The 19776-nt window shown below is 47.6% G+C and overlaps 1 protein-coding gene across 1 annotated transcript in view; it reads right to left on the bottom strand.

Annotated features, from left to right (window-relative positions):
* Positions 1-4397: 4397 nt before the first annotated feature.
* LOC122945878 (coronin-7-like) overlaps positions 4398-19776 on the bottom strand; it is a 121026-nt gene continuing 105647 nt past the window's right edge. The window contains exons 19-28 of the mRNA XM_044305152.1: positions 18023-18165; positions 15248-15352; positions 15049-15134; positions 14781-14916; positions 11369-11458; positions 11160-11276; positions 10940-11075; positions 10714-10805; positions 10154-10240; positions 4398-4759 (exon numbers count right to left, since the gene is read on the bottom strand). Coding sequence (XP_044161087.1) covers positions 4754-4759; positions 10154-10240; positions 10714-10805; positions 10940-11075; positions 11160-11276; positions 11369-11458; positions 14781-14916; positions 15049-15134; positions 15248-15352; positions 18023-18165 — 998 coding nt within the window. The 3' untranslated portion in view covers positions 4398-4753. The remainder of the gene's footprint in view (positions 4760-10153; positions 10241-10713; positions 10806-10939; positions 11076-11159; positions 11277-11368; positions 11459-14780; positions 14917-15048; positions 15135-15247; positions 15353-18022; positions 18166-19776) is intronic.

Raw genomic sequence — 19776 nt, 5'->3', positions numbered from 1 at the left:
TTGTGTGGCACAGTGTAGAGGTATACTGTATATTGTGGGGCACAGTGTAGAGGTATACTGTATATTGTGGGGCACGGTGTAGCTGTATACTGTATATTGTGGGGCACAGTGTAGCGGTATACTGTATATTGTGTGGCACAGTGTAGAGATGTACTGTATATTGTGGGGCACAGTGTAGAGGTATACTGTATATTGTGGGGCACAGTGTAGAGGTATACTGTATATTGTGGGGCACAGTGTAGCGGTATACTGTATATTGTGGGGCACAGTGTAGCGGTATACTGTATACTGTGTGGCACAGTGTAGCGGTATACTGTATATTGTGTGGCACAGTGTAGAGGTATACTGTACATTGTGGGGCCCAGTGTAGAGGTATACTGTATATTGTGGGGCCCAGTGTAGAGGTATACTGTACATTGTGGGGCACAGTGTAGAGGTATACTGTATATTGTGTGGCACAGTGTAGAGGTATACTGTATATTGTGGGGCACAGTGTAGCGGTATACTGTATATTGTGGGGCACAGTGTAACGGTATACTGTATATTGTGTGGCACAGTGTATGCTATATGTGTATAACAAACATGATTCACATGAAAACTTACAGTTACTTGGCTTGACCCTTGGGTATCTCGGACGCCACTTCCACACTTTGGCCGGGGGCTCGGCGGAGCTGATGTTGTGTTTTATCCTAATGAGAAAGATTTCATAATAAGAATTAAGGGGCAGAGGAATAGCAGAACAGGGAGAGGCTGGTGCTGCTACTAGGGGGTCATACCATGGGGGAGTAATAACGCCCACCATAATGCCCCCAGTAGAAATAATTCTCCTTATAATGTGACAGTGGAAAAAAATACCCCCTTGTAATGCCCCCAGTTGAGCTAATGTCCCCATAGTGCCCTTATAATGTGCCCCTATATAAAATACCCCTATATAGTGCCCCCAGTAAATGCCTCCATAGTGCTCCTCTCCCCCTTCCTCCTAGTGCCCCCCATAATGTACCAGTATAAAATGCCCCAGTAGATGCCCTGTGTTCCCCATAATTTGCAAGTATAAAATACCCCTTCTTAGTGCCCACGTAGATGACCCCATAGTACTCCTCTCCCCCCTTCCTCATAGGACCCACCATAATGTGTCCCAGTATAAAAATTCTACTGTACAGAGCCCCCCATATAAAACACCTTCTTTGTGGCCTCAGTAGATGCCCCTATAGTGCCCCCAATAATGTGCCAGTAATAACAACCCCCCATCATGTGCCAGTAATGACAGCCCCCATTATGTGCCAGTAATGACAGCCCCCCCATTATGTGCCAGTAATGACAACCCCCCCATTATGTGCCAGTAATGACAACCCCCCCATTATGTGCCAGTAATGACAGCCCCCCATTATGTGCCAGTAATGACAACCCCCCCATTATGTGCCAGTAATGACAGCCCCCCATTATGTGCCAGTAGCCAGAGACCCCCATTATGTGCCAGTAGCCAGAGACCCCTATTATGTGCCAGTAGCCAGAGACCCCTATTATGTGCCAGTAGCCAGAGCCCCCTATTATGTGCCAGTAGCCAGAGCCCCCCATTATGAGCCAGTAGCCAGAGCCCCCCATTATGTGCCAGTAGCCAGAGACCCCCATTATGTGCCAGTAGCCAGAGACCGCCATTATGTGCCAGTAGCCGGAGACCGCCATTATGTGCCAGTAGCCAGAGACCCCCATTATGTGCCAGTAGCCACCAGTATTGTACACAAAAAAAAAACCACTTATACTTACCTCCTTGGCAGCGATGCGATGCAGGCCTCTTCCAGCCTGTGTCCCACGCTGTATGGCTCAGCCTCCATAGTGCTCCTCTCCCCCCTTCCTCCTAGTGCCCCCCATAATGTACCAGTATAAAATGCCCCAGTAGATGCCCTCAGTGTCCCCCATAATTTGCAAGTATAAAATACCCCTTCTTAGTGCCCACGTAGATGACCCTAGAGTACTCCTCTTCCCCCTTCCTCATAGGACCCACCATAATGTGTCCCAGTATAAAATTCTACTCTACCCCCATATAAAACACCCCTTCTTTGTGGCCTCAGTAGATGCCCCTATAGTGCCCCCAATAATGTGCCAGTAATAACAGCCCCCCCATCATGTGCCAGTAATGACAGCCCCCCCCCCCCCTTGTGCCAGTAATGACAGCCGCCAAATCGCGCAGGGCAAAGGCATTTTTTGGAGGTCCGGTGACGTACCGGGCTCTCTATGGGGCTGCCAGGAAGCCCGGTGACGTCACCGGCACTGATGGGCAGGATTTAGCGCTGCCCTAGCCAGTAAAACGGCTAGGGCAGTGCTAATGCCTGCCCATCAGAGCCGGTGACGTCACCGAAGTTTCCGCCCGGCAGTGTTATTGAAAACAAAAGAACTCTTGCCCTGCGCGATTTAGCGCAGGGCAAGGGAGCTCACCGGAGCATGATATGCTCCGATGCTAGCCTCAGGGGGGGCTGCCTGGGTGAAAATAAGGGTATATCCGGGTTCAGCTCTGAACCTGGACAACCCCTTTAATGAAGACAAGCTTCTGACAGAAGAGTCTGGCATTGTCTCCTTTCCCCACTGAAAACGTATATATGATCAGCCGAGCATGCATGTGTACGGAGCAGTCAGACGGAACTGTTGTCGACAGAATAAGTTATGTTATTTGTGCGGCCAGTATAAGTGTGTTTGCAGCCATCATTAGAGTGCTCTCACTGCAAATGTATATGAGGAGCAGTCAGACACAATGGTCTATGGAGACACCTCTGATAGCAGCAATAGACATTTTTCTCTGATAAGATATATTAGAAAGTTTCTTCTAGTCGCACGTACTATGAACTTAGGCAAAGCTGTGTGAGTTCAGTGACCATTAAAGGGTTTCTACCACTTAGTTTTCACATAATTAGGTGTCAGACACTAGCGCTCCGCTAGTGTCTGCTCTGCCAAACAATCCTAATATAATAGCTTTTGGGGCAGCCGTTTCGCTAAAAAAAGAACTTATATTGATATGCTAATGACCCTCTAGGTGCTATGGGGGCGTCATTAGCACCTAGAGGATCGGTCTACCTTCACAAAATACCGCCGCCCAGCGCGTCCCTCCAGCCCGCCCATCTCCTCCGGAATGCGATCAAGCGGACGAATTCTCGCGCATGCGCCATGCGCGTCTGTATTCGGCGCATGCGCAGTGAATGTCCGACCGCTTTCTGCACAGACACCTCCACTGCTCCCTTTCCTCGGAGCACTATGACGTCATCGGCGCAGGCGCAGTGGAGATGTCTGAGCAGGGAAGCGCATGCGCGAGAATTCGTCCGCTTGATCGCATTCCGGAGGAGATGGGCGGGCTGGAGGGACGCGCTGGGCGGCTGCATTTTGTGAAGGTAGACCGATCCTCTAGGTGCTAATGACGCCCCCATAGCACCTAGAGGGTCATTAGCATATCAATATAAGTTCTTTTTTTAGCGAAACGGCTGCCCCAAAAGCTATTATATTAGGATTGTTTGGCAGAGCAGACACTAGCGAATCGGTAGTGTCTGACACCTAATTATATGAAAACTAAGTGGTAGAAACCCTTTAAGGGGTCATGCACGTGTCAGTGTAGTTTATAAAGATTTTCCACACCGATTTTCGTGTGGTTTTTGCTGTGTTTCCGCACCAGAATCAGCAAGTGTTACTCACCCTTTGTAATGCAAATCTGTACTGAAAATCCACAAAAACAATTGGGGGATAGGTCAGCAACATGAAAATCCTGGAGAATCTCTATATGTCTGCTACACCTTCTTGGAGAATAGTGCAACACTAAATGACTCATTCAGGAATAGCCACTTGACTTGGTTGTTTTTTTGTTTGTTTTTTCCACATCTTTCCATTGCTCTCAGGATTGTGCTTGAGACTAACAAAAATACTGTCCCACGTGAGGAGCAGAACCCTATTCGCTCCCTCTTTCTATAACATAATGAATATGTGCAAATGAATAGACACTTGACACAAGTATCTGCTGTCACACCAATCTCCAGCTCCTATCTCTCCACAGGACCCTCGTGGTCTCCCCCCCAAGGATCATGCCTGACCCTTATGCCTTCTGTCTGTATCTGTGTTCTTACGCGGAGCTTTCATCTGAAGGATCCCAGCTTCTTCCACCATTGACCTTTCGGCACTGCAGTACATTCACAGTCACCTCATCCCTCTGAAGCAGATACCAGCATAAGAAGGGCACTCTGAAGTTTTGACAGTTTTATTAGAAGTATAAGGCAGACCCTGCTTTGCAGGGCACATTTGGCAGTGCCACACGTGGTCCCTGTGTTAGTAAAATATATGGCTTCTACATGGCAGGTAAACATTAGACATGAGACCTGTTCCCCTGATCGACACTGGCTCGTCCCCAGAATAAACCTGTGCAGTCGGGAATGGCGTTTGTTTCCACATTGTAAACAGATTAGGATGTGACCGCTGTGCTTAGAACATCACACTATGCTCAAGATCATACGCTCACTAAGCAAGTTCATTAAAAATGGCACCAGGAGTCGGGGGATGCCTGAGTGCCGGGGGGCACATGCTTGTGGCTGCTCCTGGGGTATACAATGATCCAGTTTTCTGGTGGGCCAGGAATGCTGGGAGCGTGTAAACAATCGGCCTGAGTTTATTTTTCCCTGGGATTGGAATGTATCAGAAGCGGAGCGGCCCTCCAAGACTTTTCCAGTTACATGGGAGGGAGGTGAGGGCTGGGCGGGCGGCTGGGGGTTACCGGAGGTCACCGCTAATCCTGAAAGAGACAAAATGCAGACCTGTCAGGAGAACAAAGAGCGTCTGTGCAGCCACATGCAAGCCTACTTTTACACTTGTGGCAGAGTGATCCGGCAAGCAGTTTCGTTGCCGGAACTGCCTGCCGGATCCGGCAATCTGCATGCAAACTGACAGCATTTGTAGACGGATCCGGATGCGGAAAAGTCCTGAAGTCAAAAAGACTGAACTGAAGACATCCTGAACGGATTTCTCTCCATTCAGAACGGATCCGTCTGTACGTTTGTCATACGGACAAACGGATCAGTTTCTATATTTTTTTTTCACATTTTTAAAAAAAGGACAGAGCCGGCATTGCAGTATTTTTAATGCCGGATCCGGCACTAATATATTTCAATGTAAATTAATGCTGGATCCGGCAAGTGTTCCAGAATTTTGGACAGAGATAAAATCGCAGCATGCTGCGGTATTATCTCCGTCCTGAAAAGTCAAAATGACTGAACTGAAGACATCCTGATGCATCCTGAATGGATTGCTCTTCAGAATGCATGGGGATATGCCTGATCAGTTCTTTTCCAGTATAGTGCCCCTAAGGACGGAACTCAGCGCCAGAAAAGAAAGACGTGTGAAAGTACCCTAAGGAACACGCTAAGGCCTCATGCACACGACCGTTGTGTGCATCCGGTTGTGCCGTTTTCAGTTTTTTTTTTCGCGGACCTATTGACTTTCAATGGGTCCGTGGAAAAATCAGAAAATGCACCGTTTTGCAGCCGAGGCCGTGATCCGTGTATCCTGTCCGTCAAAAAAATATGACCTGTCCTATTTTTTTGACGGACAACGGTTCACGGACCCATTCAAGTCAATGGGTCCGTGAAAGAACACGGATGCACATAAGATTGGCATCCGTGTCCGTGATCCGTGGCCGTAGGTTACTTTCATACAGACGGATCCGAAGATCCGTCTGCATAAAAGCTTTTTCAGAGCTGAGTTTTCACTTCGTGATGGGGACGCTTCTAGTTAGAATATACAACGAACTGTGTACATGACTGCCCCCTGCTGCCTGGCAGCACCCGATCTCTTACAGGCGGCTGTGATCCGTACAATTAACCCCTCAGGTGCTGCACCTGAAGGGGTTAATTGTGCGTATCATAGCCCCCTGTAGGAGATCCGGGGCTGCCAGGCAGCAGGGGGCAGACCCCCCCTCCCTCCCCAGTTTAAATTTCATTGGTGGCCAGTGCGCCCTCCCCCCGGCCCCCCTCCCTCTATTGTAATAATAGCATTGGTGGCACAGTGTGCGGCCCCCCCCTCCCTCTATTGCATTAACACTGGTGGCAGTGTGCGCCCCCCCCCCTTCCTCCCTCTATTGTTTTAATACATTGGTGGCAGTGTGCGCCCCCCCTCTATTGTTTTAATACATTGGTGGCAGTGTGCGCCCCCCACCCCCCTCTATTGTTTTAATACATTGGTGGCAGTGTGCGCCCCCCCTCTATTGTTTTAATACATTGGTGGCAGTGTGCGCCCCCCCCCTCCTCCCTCTATTGTTTTAATACATTGGTGGCAGTGTGCCCCCCCCCTCGGCCCCCCCTTCCTCCCTCTATTGTTTTAATACATTGGTGGCAGTGTGCGCCCCCCCCGCCCCCCCTCTATTGTTTTAATACATTGGTGGCAGTGTGTGCCCCCCCAGGCCCCCCCCCTTCCTCCCTCTATTGTGTTAATACATTGGTGGCAGTGTGCGCCCCCCCCGCCCCCCCTCTATTGTTTTAATACATTGGTGGCAGTGTGCGGCCTCCCCTCTCCCCCCCATCATTGGTGGCAGCGGAGTCCTGATCGGAGTCCCAGTTTAATCGCTGGGGCTCCGATCGGTAACCATGGCAACCAGGACGCTACTGCAGTCCTGGTTGCCATGGTTACTTAGCAATAGTAAAAGCATCATACTTACCTGCTGGCTGCTGCGATGTCTGTGTCCGGCCGGGAGCTTCTCCTACTGGTAAGTGACAGGTCTGTGCGGTGCATTGCTGTCACTTACCAGTAGGAGGAGCTCCCGGCCGGACACAGACATCGCAGCAGCCAGCAGGTAAGTATGATGCTTCTACTATTGACTATTGCTAAGTAACCATGGCAACCAGGACTGCAGTAGCGTCCTGGTTGCCATGGTTACCGATCGGAGCCCCAGCGATTAAACTGGGACTTCGCGCACACTGCCACCAATGTATTAAAACAATAGAGGGAGGAAGGGGGGGCGCACACTGCCACCAATGTATTAAAACAATAGAGAGAGGAAGGGGGGGGCACACACTGCCACCAATGTTAATGCAATAGAGGGAGGGAGGGGGGGCCGCACACTGTGCCACCAATGCTATTATTACAATAGAGGGAGGGAGGGAGGGGGGGACCACACTGGCCACCAATGATATTCAAACTGGGGAGGGGGGGGGGGGTCTGCCCCCTGCTGCCTGGCAGCCCTGATCTCTTACAGGGGGCTATGATACGCACAATTAACTCCTTCAGGAGCGGCACCTGAGGGGTTAATTGTGCTGATCACGGCCCCCTGTAAGAGATCGGGTGCTGCCAGGCAGCAGGGGGCAGTCATGTACACAGTTTGTAGTATATTCTAACTAGAAGCGTCCCCATCACCATGGGAACGCCTCTGTGTTAGAATATACTGTCGGATATGAGTTTTCACGATGTAACTCATATCCGACAGTATATTCTAACATAGAGGCGTTCCCATGGTGATGGGGACGCTTCAGGTTAAAATATACCATCGGATTGGAGAAAACTCTAATCCGATGGTATAAAAGGGACTCCAGACTTTACATTGAAAGTCAATGGGGACGGATCCGTTTGCAATTGCACCATATTGTGTCAACGTCAAACGGATCCGTCCCCATTGACTTGCATTGTAATTCAGGACAGATCCGTTTGGCTCCACACGGCCAGGCGGACACCAAAACGACTTTTTTTTTCATGTCCGTGGATCCTCCAAAAATCAAGGAAGACCCACGGACGAAAAAACGGTCACGGATCATGGACCAACGGAACCCCGTTTTGTGGACAGTGAAAAAATACTGTCGTGTGCATGAGGCCTAAGGCTGGGTTCACATCACAGTTTAGCTTTCCATTCTTCTGATCCGTCAAAAAAAAAAAAAAGATCTTGCTGCATCAGGATCCTTTTTTTAATAGGATCCTGTAAAAAAAAAAAAACAACGGATCCTGTTACATCCGTTTGAGCCATTTTTGTCTGAGATCCGTTTTTTTTTATGGAAAAAGTAGTACTGCACGCAGGACTTTTTTTTTTTTTTGTCTAAAAAATGGATCTCAGACAGAAATGGCTCAAACTTTTTTTTTTACAGGATCCTGTTTTTTTTTCTCTTCTTCTGACGGATCAGAAGAACGGAAAGCTAAACAGTGATGTGAACTCAGCCTAACATGTGGAAGACTAGATGTACAGCACACGTATAGACTGAACGGAGATGTATGACCGGGATATATAACCCCTTTATTAACCATTAAAAGAGTTGCTGGTCATAGACATTTATGGCATATCCATAGAACAGATGCAGGTCCTACCTCTCCACAATGGAGGGGATCCCCTGATCCCGTCTGGAACCAGTTTAAAGGAGTTATTCAGGAATTTATATTGATAATCTATCCCCAGGGTAGGTCATCAATATCAGATCAGCGTGGGTCCGATACCTGGGACCTCCGCCGATCAGTGAGAACCACAGCCTCTTTCTAGGCCATGTAACGTCACCGTACATCGGTCACATGGCCTAGTTGCAGCTCAGCCCCATTGAAGTGAATGCTGCTTGAACTCCCGCCGATCTGATAATTACGACCTATCCTGGGATAGGTCATCATTATCTATAACTGGATAACCCCTTTAACAAAATGTATGTTTAAAGAGCACTTTAAAAAAAAAAAGCTCTTCAGTTGATCATTAGCAACAGACTACAAACCTGGCACTGGTATCTGTTGCTAAGGAGCAACTGACATCACTTTAAGTGGTGTGCTGAAAATATCAGCAACCCCAAATCTTCAGTCATAGATGTGACTGGTTACTGTGCAGGTATAGGACTAGGACTATATACAGTCTTCCTAGGTCCATACACATAATATGATCTATATGAGGTTTATATTGTAGGCTCTCCTTTGTAGACCTAAGGTGGACTTTAAAGGGGTGGTCTCACCTCGAACATTGGTGGCATATTGCTAGGATATGTCACCAATGTCCGACAGAGGTGGGACCTGTCCTTATCGGACATTGATGGCATATCCTAGCAATGTGCCGCCAATGTTCAAGGTAAGACCACCCCTTTAAGGCTACATTCACACGTCAGTATTTTTCTATAATCCGAATTTCGGTCCGTTTTTTGCGGATCCGTTGTTCCTGAAAATGTTTCCGTATGTCATCCGTTTTTTGCGGATCCGCAAAAAACGGAAACATGTATACATTTCAATAATCAAATAAAGTTGTTTGGATTTCTTTAAAAAAACAAAAAAAACAAAAACAAATATTTGCTATGTGTTTCCAGAAACGGATTCCGCAAAAAACGGAAGACATACGGAATGACATCCGAATGTCTTCCGTTTTTTGCGGAACCATTGACTTTGCATTGTACCAGGATCCGATTTTTCAGGAACATAATAGGACATGTTTTATATTTAAACGGACATGCGGAACGGAACAACGGAAACGGACAGCACACATTGTGCTGTCCGATTTTTTCCAGGACCCATTGAAAATGAATGGGTCCTGATCTGGTCCTGATCTGTTCCGCAAAAAACGGAACAGATCAGGAAAGAAAAAACGGACGTGTGAATGGACCCTTAGGCTGAGGCTACACTGTGACACTTGTCACGCAACTCGAAAGCTGCTGCAACCCCAGAATTACAGAAAAATTCAACCCTGCTCAATTTTTTTTTACGGTTCTGGGGTCACGGCATCTTGCGGTTCCACTTTTAGGGTGGCACTGCTAACACAGCGATCCTTTGTCGCGCGTCAGGTGTCAAGGCCAAGGTGTAAAAGCGCTCATGTAGAGACTGCATCCTTCAGAATAGTCAGCGGCATACAGGTCTCCATTTGTGACAGCCACAGGTGACACGCTGTGTCTTCAATGCCACAGATACCATACAAAGCAGGCTTTGCTGACTGGCTGCTTGCAAAAGGGATCGAATTCCAACAATGGAAATGTCTCACTCAGCGCTGAATATCCAAAGTGTAGGTTCAGGAAAGGAGAACCTACAATTTAAATGTCTCTGTGGACGGTCAAACCCACAGCCCAGATCCGCAGGAGTCTTGTCGCGCCCTGACTAGGAATGGTTTCCATTAAATCAAACAGAGCTTTCCCATTCTGTGAGTTAGGAATACGGGCGGTGCTGACAACGTATACGATATCGGGTGTTATTCACTCACCCACTCATCCTCATCCACCCCTTCAAATGCATCCTGAGGCAGAGGGTCATCCCGGTTCCCCAGTTTTGCCACCATTGCATTCAGAAGCTGCGGTACAAAAAGGACATTCGTGTGAATTAGTCATCACTATCTATAAACGTTCTTTAGATCTGCATCTGGAAAGGACAGATGCTGTTTTAGTGACTGGACATACATGGGGAAAAAAAACATGGTGTGAAATTGACATGACCTCTTGCCTTAGTGACATCACTGGTTCCTAATGGACTGATTGGGATGCAATCTGTTGCGTATGCTTCTACTATGAAAATATACAGTAAGTCCACATACGGTGGACCACAGATTTTCCGCTACAGATCTTGCTGCAAATCTGTAGCGGAAATCAGAGTAAATTTCGCAGAAGATTTCACCACTGCTACCCTAAAAGTGGTGAAATCTGCGCTGAAAACGTCAAAAACAGATTTGAAACTATGTCGACTATGGATTTGGCAGCAAACCTGCCATGTGTGAATTGACCCAGAGACATGAGCTGCAATGTAAAAGGATAAAGGTGCAGGCCTGACCTCCTCCTTCTTCTGTTCATCGGTCTTCTCTTGAAGGTACACAGATGATGGCACATACTTCTTGGTTGGGACCTCCTTAGGCGCCTGGCTCACTGCGGACAGAGAGGACAACTTCAGTGTTACAGCATGTATCGATCCCATGCGGTGTGATGTCATAGGCGAGGAGCCAGGTATAGGTTTTGCATTGGATTGGCAGGCGACACATGGGTGTATTCACAGCACGTACCAGGAATCATGCCCTCAGGACAGAGGTTGATGCTTCGCTGTTGCTTGTCTTTACCACTGAGCCATTCTTCTGCTGTCAGCGCAGGCTCCCAGGTGACACGGGTTGGAGGGAACACATCATCTTGGAAGAACTCTTTCTAAATACAAAAAAAACACTCCCGTTAACGCTTCATTTACACTATTATAACCAACCTGCCAACTGAATCACGGGCAATACCCACCTTAACGCGTGGCACCCGGAAAGCCACAGGCTCCACAGAGTTAGAGCAAAGACGAACGGCACGCAGAATCTCCACCTCGGGCACCGTGCAATCCACTTTCCGCAGGTACTGGAAGCCCTGGAGTTAAAAAGAACAGAGGTCTGATCATGGCTATACACACATATACATCCTGCAGGGCGCCGGCTGTATCGTATGACGTGTGGTCTCACCTTTTGTGGCTCACTGGAGATGAAGCTGTTACATTCCAAAAAGTAGGGGGACTCTGGGATCACCTCATAGAGAAACACTCGGGTGTCACCCTAAAAAGAATAGCGGCACCATCAGAGGAAAATAACAGCATAAGAGTGCGACGAGAGTCCTGGAAAGAAATGCCCCTAACATCCGCTGCATCCCTCAAGGACCAGCACATCCTAAAGATGACCGGTCAGCTCTCTTCTTTTGCCAAACACATGTATTCCTTATTAAATATTCCTCTGTTTTTCCTCCTGGAAAGGTATGAATAAATTAGACAACAAGGTGTTACCATTCCACAGTCTGCATGTCAGCACGGATTAGACAGTGTTGGAGTGTACATGGAGTAGCCCCTTAGACTAGGGGAATAGTTGACCACAGTTATCATTTTATTCATACATTTCCAGGAGGAGTAACAGAGGAAGAGCACGAGACAGAATTATTCAGAATTGTTATTGTTAAAACAGACATGTCCGAATAGAGCGGGCGCCAGGAACAGCTCCTTCGAGGATTCTATCTAAACGCTGTCACTGCCTTTGGATTCTACTTTTCAAGAGGGGATTGGAGCAGACCAGTTTCTGGAAAAGAATAAATTACACCATGAAGTGTGTATGGGTGTAAGCCAATATGGCTGCTATCTACATGCACTACTGAGATAGATTCTGTAGAAGTGGTTAGAAGGGCCATTTACCATCTCATGTCAGCGAAGCTGCACTTAACCAGACGAGATAAAGGCAACGCCAGCGCTTAGCTCACTTCATAGGCGTCCCAGTTCATAGTCTGGTGGATAAGTGACAAGTGGAGGCATAAGTGCTCCTGACAGGTAGTAAGGTGTTCAGGTATTGGTAGTAGGGGTGGGCGATATGGCCTAAAATCTATATTGCGATATAATTTTAAGCATGTGCGATATGCGATATATATTGCGATATATTGTTTTCTATATTGGGGGGGGGGTGTTTAAACTTTTTTTACTTTTTATTTATTAACTATTGGCCTCCTTAAGGGCTATAACCCATGTCATATTCACCCTAATAGAGCTCTATTAGGGTGAATAGGACTTTACACTCTCCCTGCTGCCCTGTGCTTTGTGCACACAACAGCAGGGAGCTGACCATGGCGCCAGCCTCTCATGTGCCCCCCAGTCTCTGATCTGCTCCCCCAGCCTCTGATCTGCCCCCCCCCAGCCTCTGATCTGCCTCCCCCAGCCTCTGATCTGCCTCCCCCAGCCTCTGATCTGCCTCCCCCAGCCTCTGATCTGCCTCCCCCAGCCTCTGATCTGCCTCCCCCAGCCTCTGATCTGCCTCCCCAGCCTCTGATCTGCCTCCCCCAGCCTCTGATCTGCCTCCCCCAGCCTCTGATCTGCCTCCCCCAGCCTCTGATCTGCCTCCCCCAGCCTCTGATCTGCCTCCCCCAGCCTCTGATCTGCCTCCCCCAGCCTCTGATCTTCTCCCCCAGCCTCTAATCTGCCCCCTCTGGTAACGCAAACCCTCCCTCCCCAGTATTAATCATTGGTGGCAGTGGCCAAAGGTTCCCCCCCCCCCCCTATCATTGGTGGCAGTTTGCAGTTCCGATCGGAGCCCCAGCAGTGTAATGCAGGAGTCACGCTACTGAAGTCCTGGCTGCCATGGTATGTTAGTGAGCGCCGGTCGCTCCTTCTTCTCATAGGTCTGTGCGGCGCATTGCTAATGCTGTAAGCATTACCAATCCGCCGCACAGACAGAAGAAGGAGCGACTGGCGGCCACAGCGCACGTGAGTATAATGCGCTGCTCTCTGCTCACTAACATACCATGGCAGCCAGGACTTCAGTAGCGCGACTCCTGGCTGCCATGGTAACCGATCGGAGCCCCAGCATTACACTGCTGGGGCTCCGATCGGAACTGCAAACTGCCACCAATGATAGGGGGGGGAGGAGGGGGACCCTGTGGGATATGGCCGGCACATTCATTGGTGGCGCAGTGGCCACAGTCCCTCCCCTCCTCCTCCTACTCTGTCCTCATTGGTGTTCAGCGGCAGCCGCGCACAGTGGGGAGGGACTCCCTCCTCCCCCCTCCGCTGTGCCGGCCGGCTCAGGAGAAAATGGTGCGCGCGATCATATCGCGGTCCGGCGATATAGGCGATATGGTGAAAATCCATATCGCATATCGCCTATACCGCCCACCCCTAATTGGTAGCTTGATATTGTTAATATATAGGGGTGATTTAAATGTCTGACAGATGCAGGACCTGCACCTATTTCACAACCCTACTCTGGAGATAGCTGCCGGTCGTGGAGGTGACACGTTATACCACCCCAGCAGAGCTAAATACCACAGTGAATCACAAAATACCGCCCAAGCAGAGCCAAATACCACAGTGCATCACAAAATACCGCCCCAGCAGAACCAAATACCACAGTGCAGCACAAAATACCGCCGCAGAAGAGCCAAATACCACAGTGCATCACAAAATACCGCCCCAGCAGAACCAAATACCACAGTGCATCACAAAATACCGCCGCAGAAGAGCCAAATACCACAGTGCAGCACAAAATACCGCCCCAGCAGAGCCAAATACCACAGTGCAGCACAAAATAACGCCCCAGCAGCACAAAATAGTTCCCCAAAAACTACCCCCCCCTATAGTGGCCAGCGCCAGCAGTCACGTTCTGTCCTCCTGCTCCACTTGCCTCAGGATGGCAACACAGTTGAATTCAGGAGTGAGGAGGGAAGCATCAGATTACTACAAAGGTAGGTTTAGCGTAGGAGCCGCCTGACCTGAGACCACCTTGGCGCTTGGTAGGCGGGCACAGATGTGTTTTGATCAAAATATATTGGCTAAGTGTCTCAGATTTTATTATATCAGAGTGAGGACTTTGTCCACATATAATGCTTGCATCTACTTTATGAAGTGCATTATTACCCAATTTCTGTGATTTCCTTCAATAATATGGCCAGGGACATCCGCACATTTATATATCATACCGTGCAGGATGTTTTTATCTTAGTTTTTTCAGTGATTTTTTTGCTTACTACTTACCCTGGCCAGCGGCCGTGAGGATTGCTCAAGCGGCCCCCTGAGCATCGGCCCACCAGGAAGTTACCCTGCAAGGTCTATGGCCAGTCCTCCCCTGCCAAATACTCATGGTTTACCTCTCCTTGATTTACTCACTGCATACTCCTGCAATGTGCTGCAGCTGATTTCCAGCTACCGCATAAAACTATCTCCCTGCATCTACAAGGTGCCTGTGCCCAATAGGAGCTGCCTGTTGACCACCTCTGCCAGTGTTCCACAAGTAAAACCACTGACGGCCATGGGCACCTGGTCTTATGTGAAACCCACCTTAGTTTGTATATTTGCTGGGCAGCAATTGTGATGCGAGTATGGCTGACTGGTGCACATGAAATACCTACCTTTCCAGTAAGCAGCAGGAGCCCTGTGTCTGGGTCATAGTAGGGAATAAGCGTAGAAGGCGACACGTCAATACTGATAGTAGCAATGGGACCTAGGTCCTGTATACTGTGCAGAGTCAGCTGGCGTTCACTTCCACTGTGTAAAAATAACATCAGGGTCATTCTACCTCCACCACATCGTCCAAGTCGCGTAGTAATTCTGCATGTTCATGTTTGATTACTGAATCATGCAGAATTATTACGATAGAGGACATCAGGCTGTACTTACCTGTCAAATCCAGATACAAGTAGATATTTGCCATCACACACCCAGAGAATACGAGCTCCACGGGCACCATCAGGTCCAGCACCCTCCTGTGAGAAGAGCAACCTGATTATTATGGCACATAATGGGTGCATGTGTGAGCAAGCAAATACTGTATTCAGAAATGGGTGAGTCGAGATGCTAGCGCCACCCTCTATCTCACCTGCTTTGGCTGAGTGGAAACGCGTGGCTCATATACACGAATGCGTTGATCTTTGCAACAAGTCGCCAAGTACTTGCCATCTGGACTCCATGCTAGAGAGAAGATCTGTAGAAGATATAGGGTTAATAGACTTCATTGCTTTTGGGGAGTCTCCCTTCTAACTATTGTATGTACTGTATGTATGTGTATATATATATATGTATGTGTATATATATATATATATATATATATATATACACACATACAAATAGGGGAAAAAAACAGCACTGGTAAAAAATTAAAAATAGACCAACTCGGGTGCACAGCCCAATGGGTGTCAGCTCACCCAATATACAGATGGTAAAAAGGGGGCAGCACTCCAGACATATAACAAAAATGGAAGACTTTATTCACCCGTAAGGCAAGCAAACGTTTCGGCTCTATACAAGAACCTTTCTCAAGGCTTGAGAAAGGCTCTTGTATAGAGCCGAAACGTTGCCTTGCCTTATGGGTTGAATAAAGTCTTCCATTTTTGTTATACGTCTGGAGTGCTGCCCGCTTTTTACAATATATATATATATATATATATATATACACACACACACACACACAGTCAGGTCCATAAATATTGGGACATTGACACAATTCTAACATTTTGGGCTCTATACACCACCACAATGGATTTGAAATGAAACGAACAAGATGTGCTTTACCTGCAGACTGTCAGCTTTAATTTGAGGTATTTACATCCAAATCAGGTGAACGGTGCAGGAATTACAGCAGTTTACATCTGTGCCTCCCACTGGTTAAGGAACCAAAAGTAATGGGACAGAATAATCATCATAAATCAAACTTTCACTTTTTAATACTTGGTTGCAAATCCTTTGCAGTCAATTACAGCCTGAAGTCTGGAACGCATAGACATCACCAGACGCTGGGTTTCATCCCTGGTGATGCTCTGCCAGGCCTCTACTGCAACTGTCTTCAGTTCCTGCTTGTTCTTGGGGCATTTTCCCTTCAGTTTTGTCTTCAGCAAGTGAAATGCAGCTCAATCGGATTCAGGTCAGGTGATTGACTTGGCCATTGCAGAACATTCCACTTCTTTCCCTTATAAAACTCTTTGGTTGCTTTTGCAGTATGCTTTGGGTCATTGTCCATCTGCACTGTGAAGCGCTGTCCAATGAGTTCTGAAGCATTTGGCTGAATATGAGCAGATAATATTGCCCGAAACACTTCAGAATTCATCCTGCTGCTTTTGTCAGCAGTCACATCATCAATAAATACAAGAGAAGCAGTTCCATTGGCAGCCATACATGCCCACGCCATGACACTACCACCACCATGCTTCACTGATGAGGTGGTATGCTTAGGATCATGAGCAGTTCCTTTCCTTCTCCATACTCTTCTCTTCCCATCACTCTGGTACAAGTTGATCTTGGTCTCATCTGTCCATAGGATGTTGTTCCAGAACTGTGAAGGCTTTTTTAGATGTCGTTTGGCAAACTCTAATCTGGCCTTCCTGTTTTTGAGGCTCACCAATGGTTTACATCTTGTGGAGAACCCTCTGTATTCACTCTGGTGAAGTCTTCTCTTGATTGTTGACTTTGACACACATACACCTACCTCCTGGAGAGTGTTCTTGATCTGGCCAACTGTGGTGAAGGGTGTTTTCTTCACCAGGGAAAGAATTCTTCGGTCATCCACCACAGTTGTTTTCCGTGGTCTTCCAGGTCTTTTGGTGTTGCTGAGCTCACCGGTGCGTTCCTTCTTTTTAAGAATGTTCCAAACAGTTGTTTTGGCCGCGCCTAATGTTTTTGCTATCTCTCTGATGGGTTTGTTTGTGATTTTTTTCAGCCTAACAATGGCTTCACTGATAGTGACAGCTCTTTGGATCTCATCTTGAGAGTTGACAGCAACAGATTCCAAATGCAAATAGCGCACCTGAAATGACCTCTGGACCTTGTATCTGCTCATTGTAATTGGGATAATGAGGGAATAACACACACCTGGCCATGGAGCAGCTGAGAAGCCAATTGTCCCATTACTTTTGGTTCCTTAACAAGTGGGAGGCACATATGCAAACTGTTGTAATTCCTACACTGTTCACCTGATTTGGATGTAAATATCCTCAAATTAAAGCCGACAGTCTGCAGGTAAAGCACGTCTTGTTTGTTTCATTTCAAATCCATTGTGTTGGTGTATAGAGCCAAAAATGTTAGAATTGTGTCGATGTCCGAATATTTATGGACCTGACTGTGTATATATATATATATATATATATCCCATTACATTTATTGTACCGTACCTATGACACTGACTGACCTGTTGCATGTGTGTTGGTCCCATGTCCATATGTGCCCGCATTGCTGAGAAAAATGTGGTTTTAATATATGCAAATGAGCTTCTGGGAGCAATGAGGGCATTGCCGTTACACCTAGAGGCTCTGCTCTCTCTGCAACTACCGCACCCTCTACACTTTGATTGACAGGGCCAGGCAGTGTAAACATTATCCCACCTGGTCCTGTCAATCAAAGCAGAGAGGGCGCAGTAGTTGCACAGAAAGTGGAGTTTTTTGGTGTAATGGCAACGCCCCTGTTGCTCCTAGAGGCTCATCTGCATATATTAAAACATCCTTAATCTCAGCAATGCGGGCACATATGAACATGGGACAAACACAGATGCCTTCAGCTAACAAGCGCACATGTGTCATAGGTACAAAACTGCTGACAGACGCCCTTTAAAGCATATTGCAGGATCATAAGATTTTTGCATGTGTTTTTGCATAAAAGAGGTCACCTGATCATCATGGCCTTGCAGGGTCAGGACATTTTTTCCAGTCTTCAGATTCCAAACCCTCAGGGTAAGATCATAGGAGGAGGAAACAAGGATGTCAGAAGCACAAGGGTGGAATCGCACAGTATAAATCCTCTCGTTATGAGCTGTGGAATAAGGAGGTGACAGATCAATTTACTGTGTGAAGCACCATTCTGGAAACCACGAAGCCTGATTTATCTTGCATTTCCCAGCTGTGTTAGAATTAAATAGACTTTTGCTCATTCTTCTGTCCAGTCTCCCATGCCAGAACCTATCACTAGAGGGCGTCGGTGATCATACCTTTCCACCCGGCACACAACAAAGGGTTAACGAGTAAATGTGCTGCGAATAAACATTTGTGTTGTCCATATAGTGAAACTATTCTGCGTGTATTGACACTGGGAGGTGTGTTAGCCCCTCTTTACAGGGTGAACCGGCCGCCTGTGCTGGTCCAGGAGCATTCCACAGTCACTGTGATTCTTTCAGCCGATGATTGATGAAGTTCACCTCATTCCTATGTCAGTCCCAGGGTGCCAGCCAACAAACCAACTATGACCCCTAACATTGCCACTCAGTACAAGTACAAGGTCCCATCCAAACAGTGGGATTGATGGGAGAGGATGTTAGCGTTGACTCTAACACTGAAAATATCCATTATAGGGAAGGGAACAGAACATTAGGAATATTTGGGGTATGATCACCCCCAATGGTGGGTTTACACGGCCCGATTGTTGGGCAGATTATCGTGGACGAACGTTCCCGACAATCTGCCCATCTAAAGGTGCAGCCAATCACCTGATGAACGAGCAAAACACTGGTTCAGCGGGTGAGACGGTTGTTCGTGCAGGCAAGTAAGCTATAATTTTTGGGCAGCAGATCATGCTATCTAAACGCAGGGCTTCACCCCTACTGAATGAGAAGCCAGTTGTGGGGAAAAAAATGCTTCCTTTGAGATAATTGACAGCTTTTTGGTCCGTGTAAACCCACCATAAGGCCGCTTTCAGACGAGCGAGTTGCACACTGCGGACTCGGAGCGTGAATATAAGACAGCTCCCGTCCTTCCAGCACTGCCGGGGTCGCATAGCATTATATTGATTTATGATGCTATGTAACCCTTACAGTTTTGGAATGTATTGGATAACACTGACAGCATTATGTAGAATACATTCCAGAATGGTAAGGGTTACATAGCATCATAAATCAATATAATGCTATGCGACTCCGGCAGTGCTGGAAGTTCAGGACAGGAGCTGTCTTTTACTCACGCAACGAGTCCGGAGTGTGCAACTCTTTTGTCTGAAAGCGGTCTAAAGGTGGGCTCACACATTAGATCAGTGTTTCCCAACCAGTGTGCCTCCAGCTGTTGAAAAACTACAACTCCCAGCATGCCCGGACAGCATTTGGCTGTGCGGGCATGATGGGAGTTGTAGTTTTGCAACAGCTGGAGGCACACTGGTTGAGAAACACTGCATTAGATGAATGTTGGCTAAAACCACTGTTTTCGGTGGAAGCAACTCATCATCTAATATGTATGGGGGGGGGGGGGGGCCTGACTCTCCCCAACAGCAGTTCCTGGGGAAAAGAAGGGAGAGACATGTTGGATTTGAACTGGCCAATCTTTGAGAAATAACCACCACTAGAGGAGTCTGGCAGGGGTCTATTCCCCTCTCCCTTTTGAGAACACATGCTTGCTCTTCTGAGCCCAGCATGCATGTGTATGGGGGAATTGGAAGTCT

Source organism: Bufo gargarizans, chromosome 8 (genome assembly GCF_014858855.1).
Source record: "Bufo gargarizans isolate SCDJY-AF-19 chromosome 8, ASM1485885v1, whole genome shotgun sequence".
NCBI classification, from domain to species: domain Eukaryota; kingdom Metazoa; phylum Chordata; class Amphibia; order Anura; family Bufonidae; genus Bufo; species Bufo gargarizans.
Note: the sequence above shows the minus strand (reverse complement) of the source record. Positions and strands in the feature narration are given on the sequence as shown.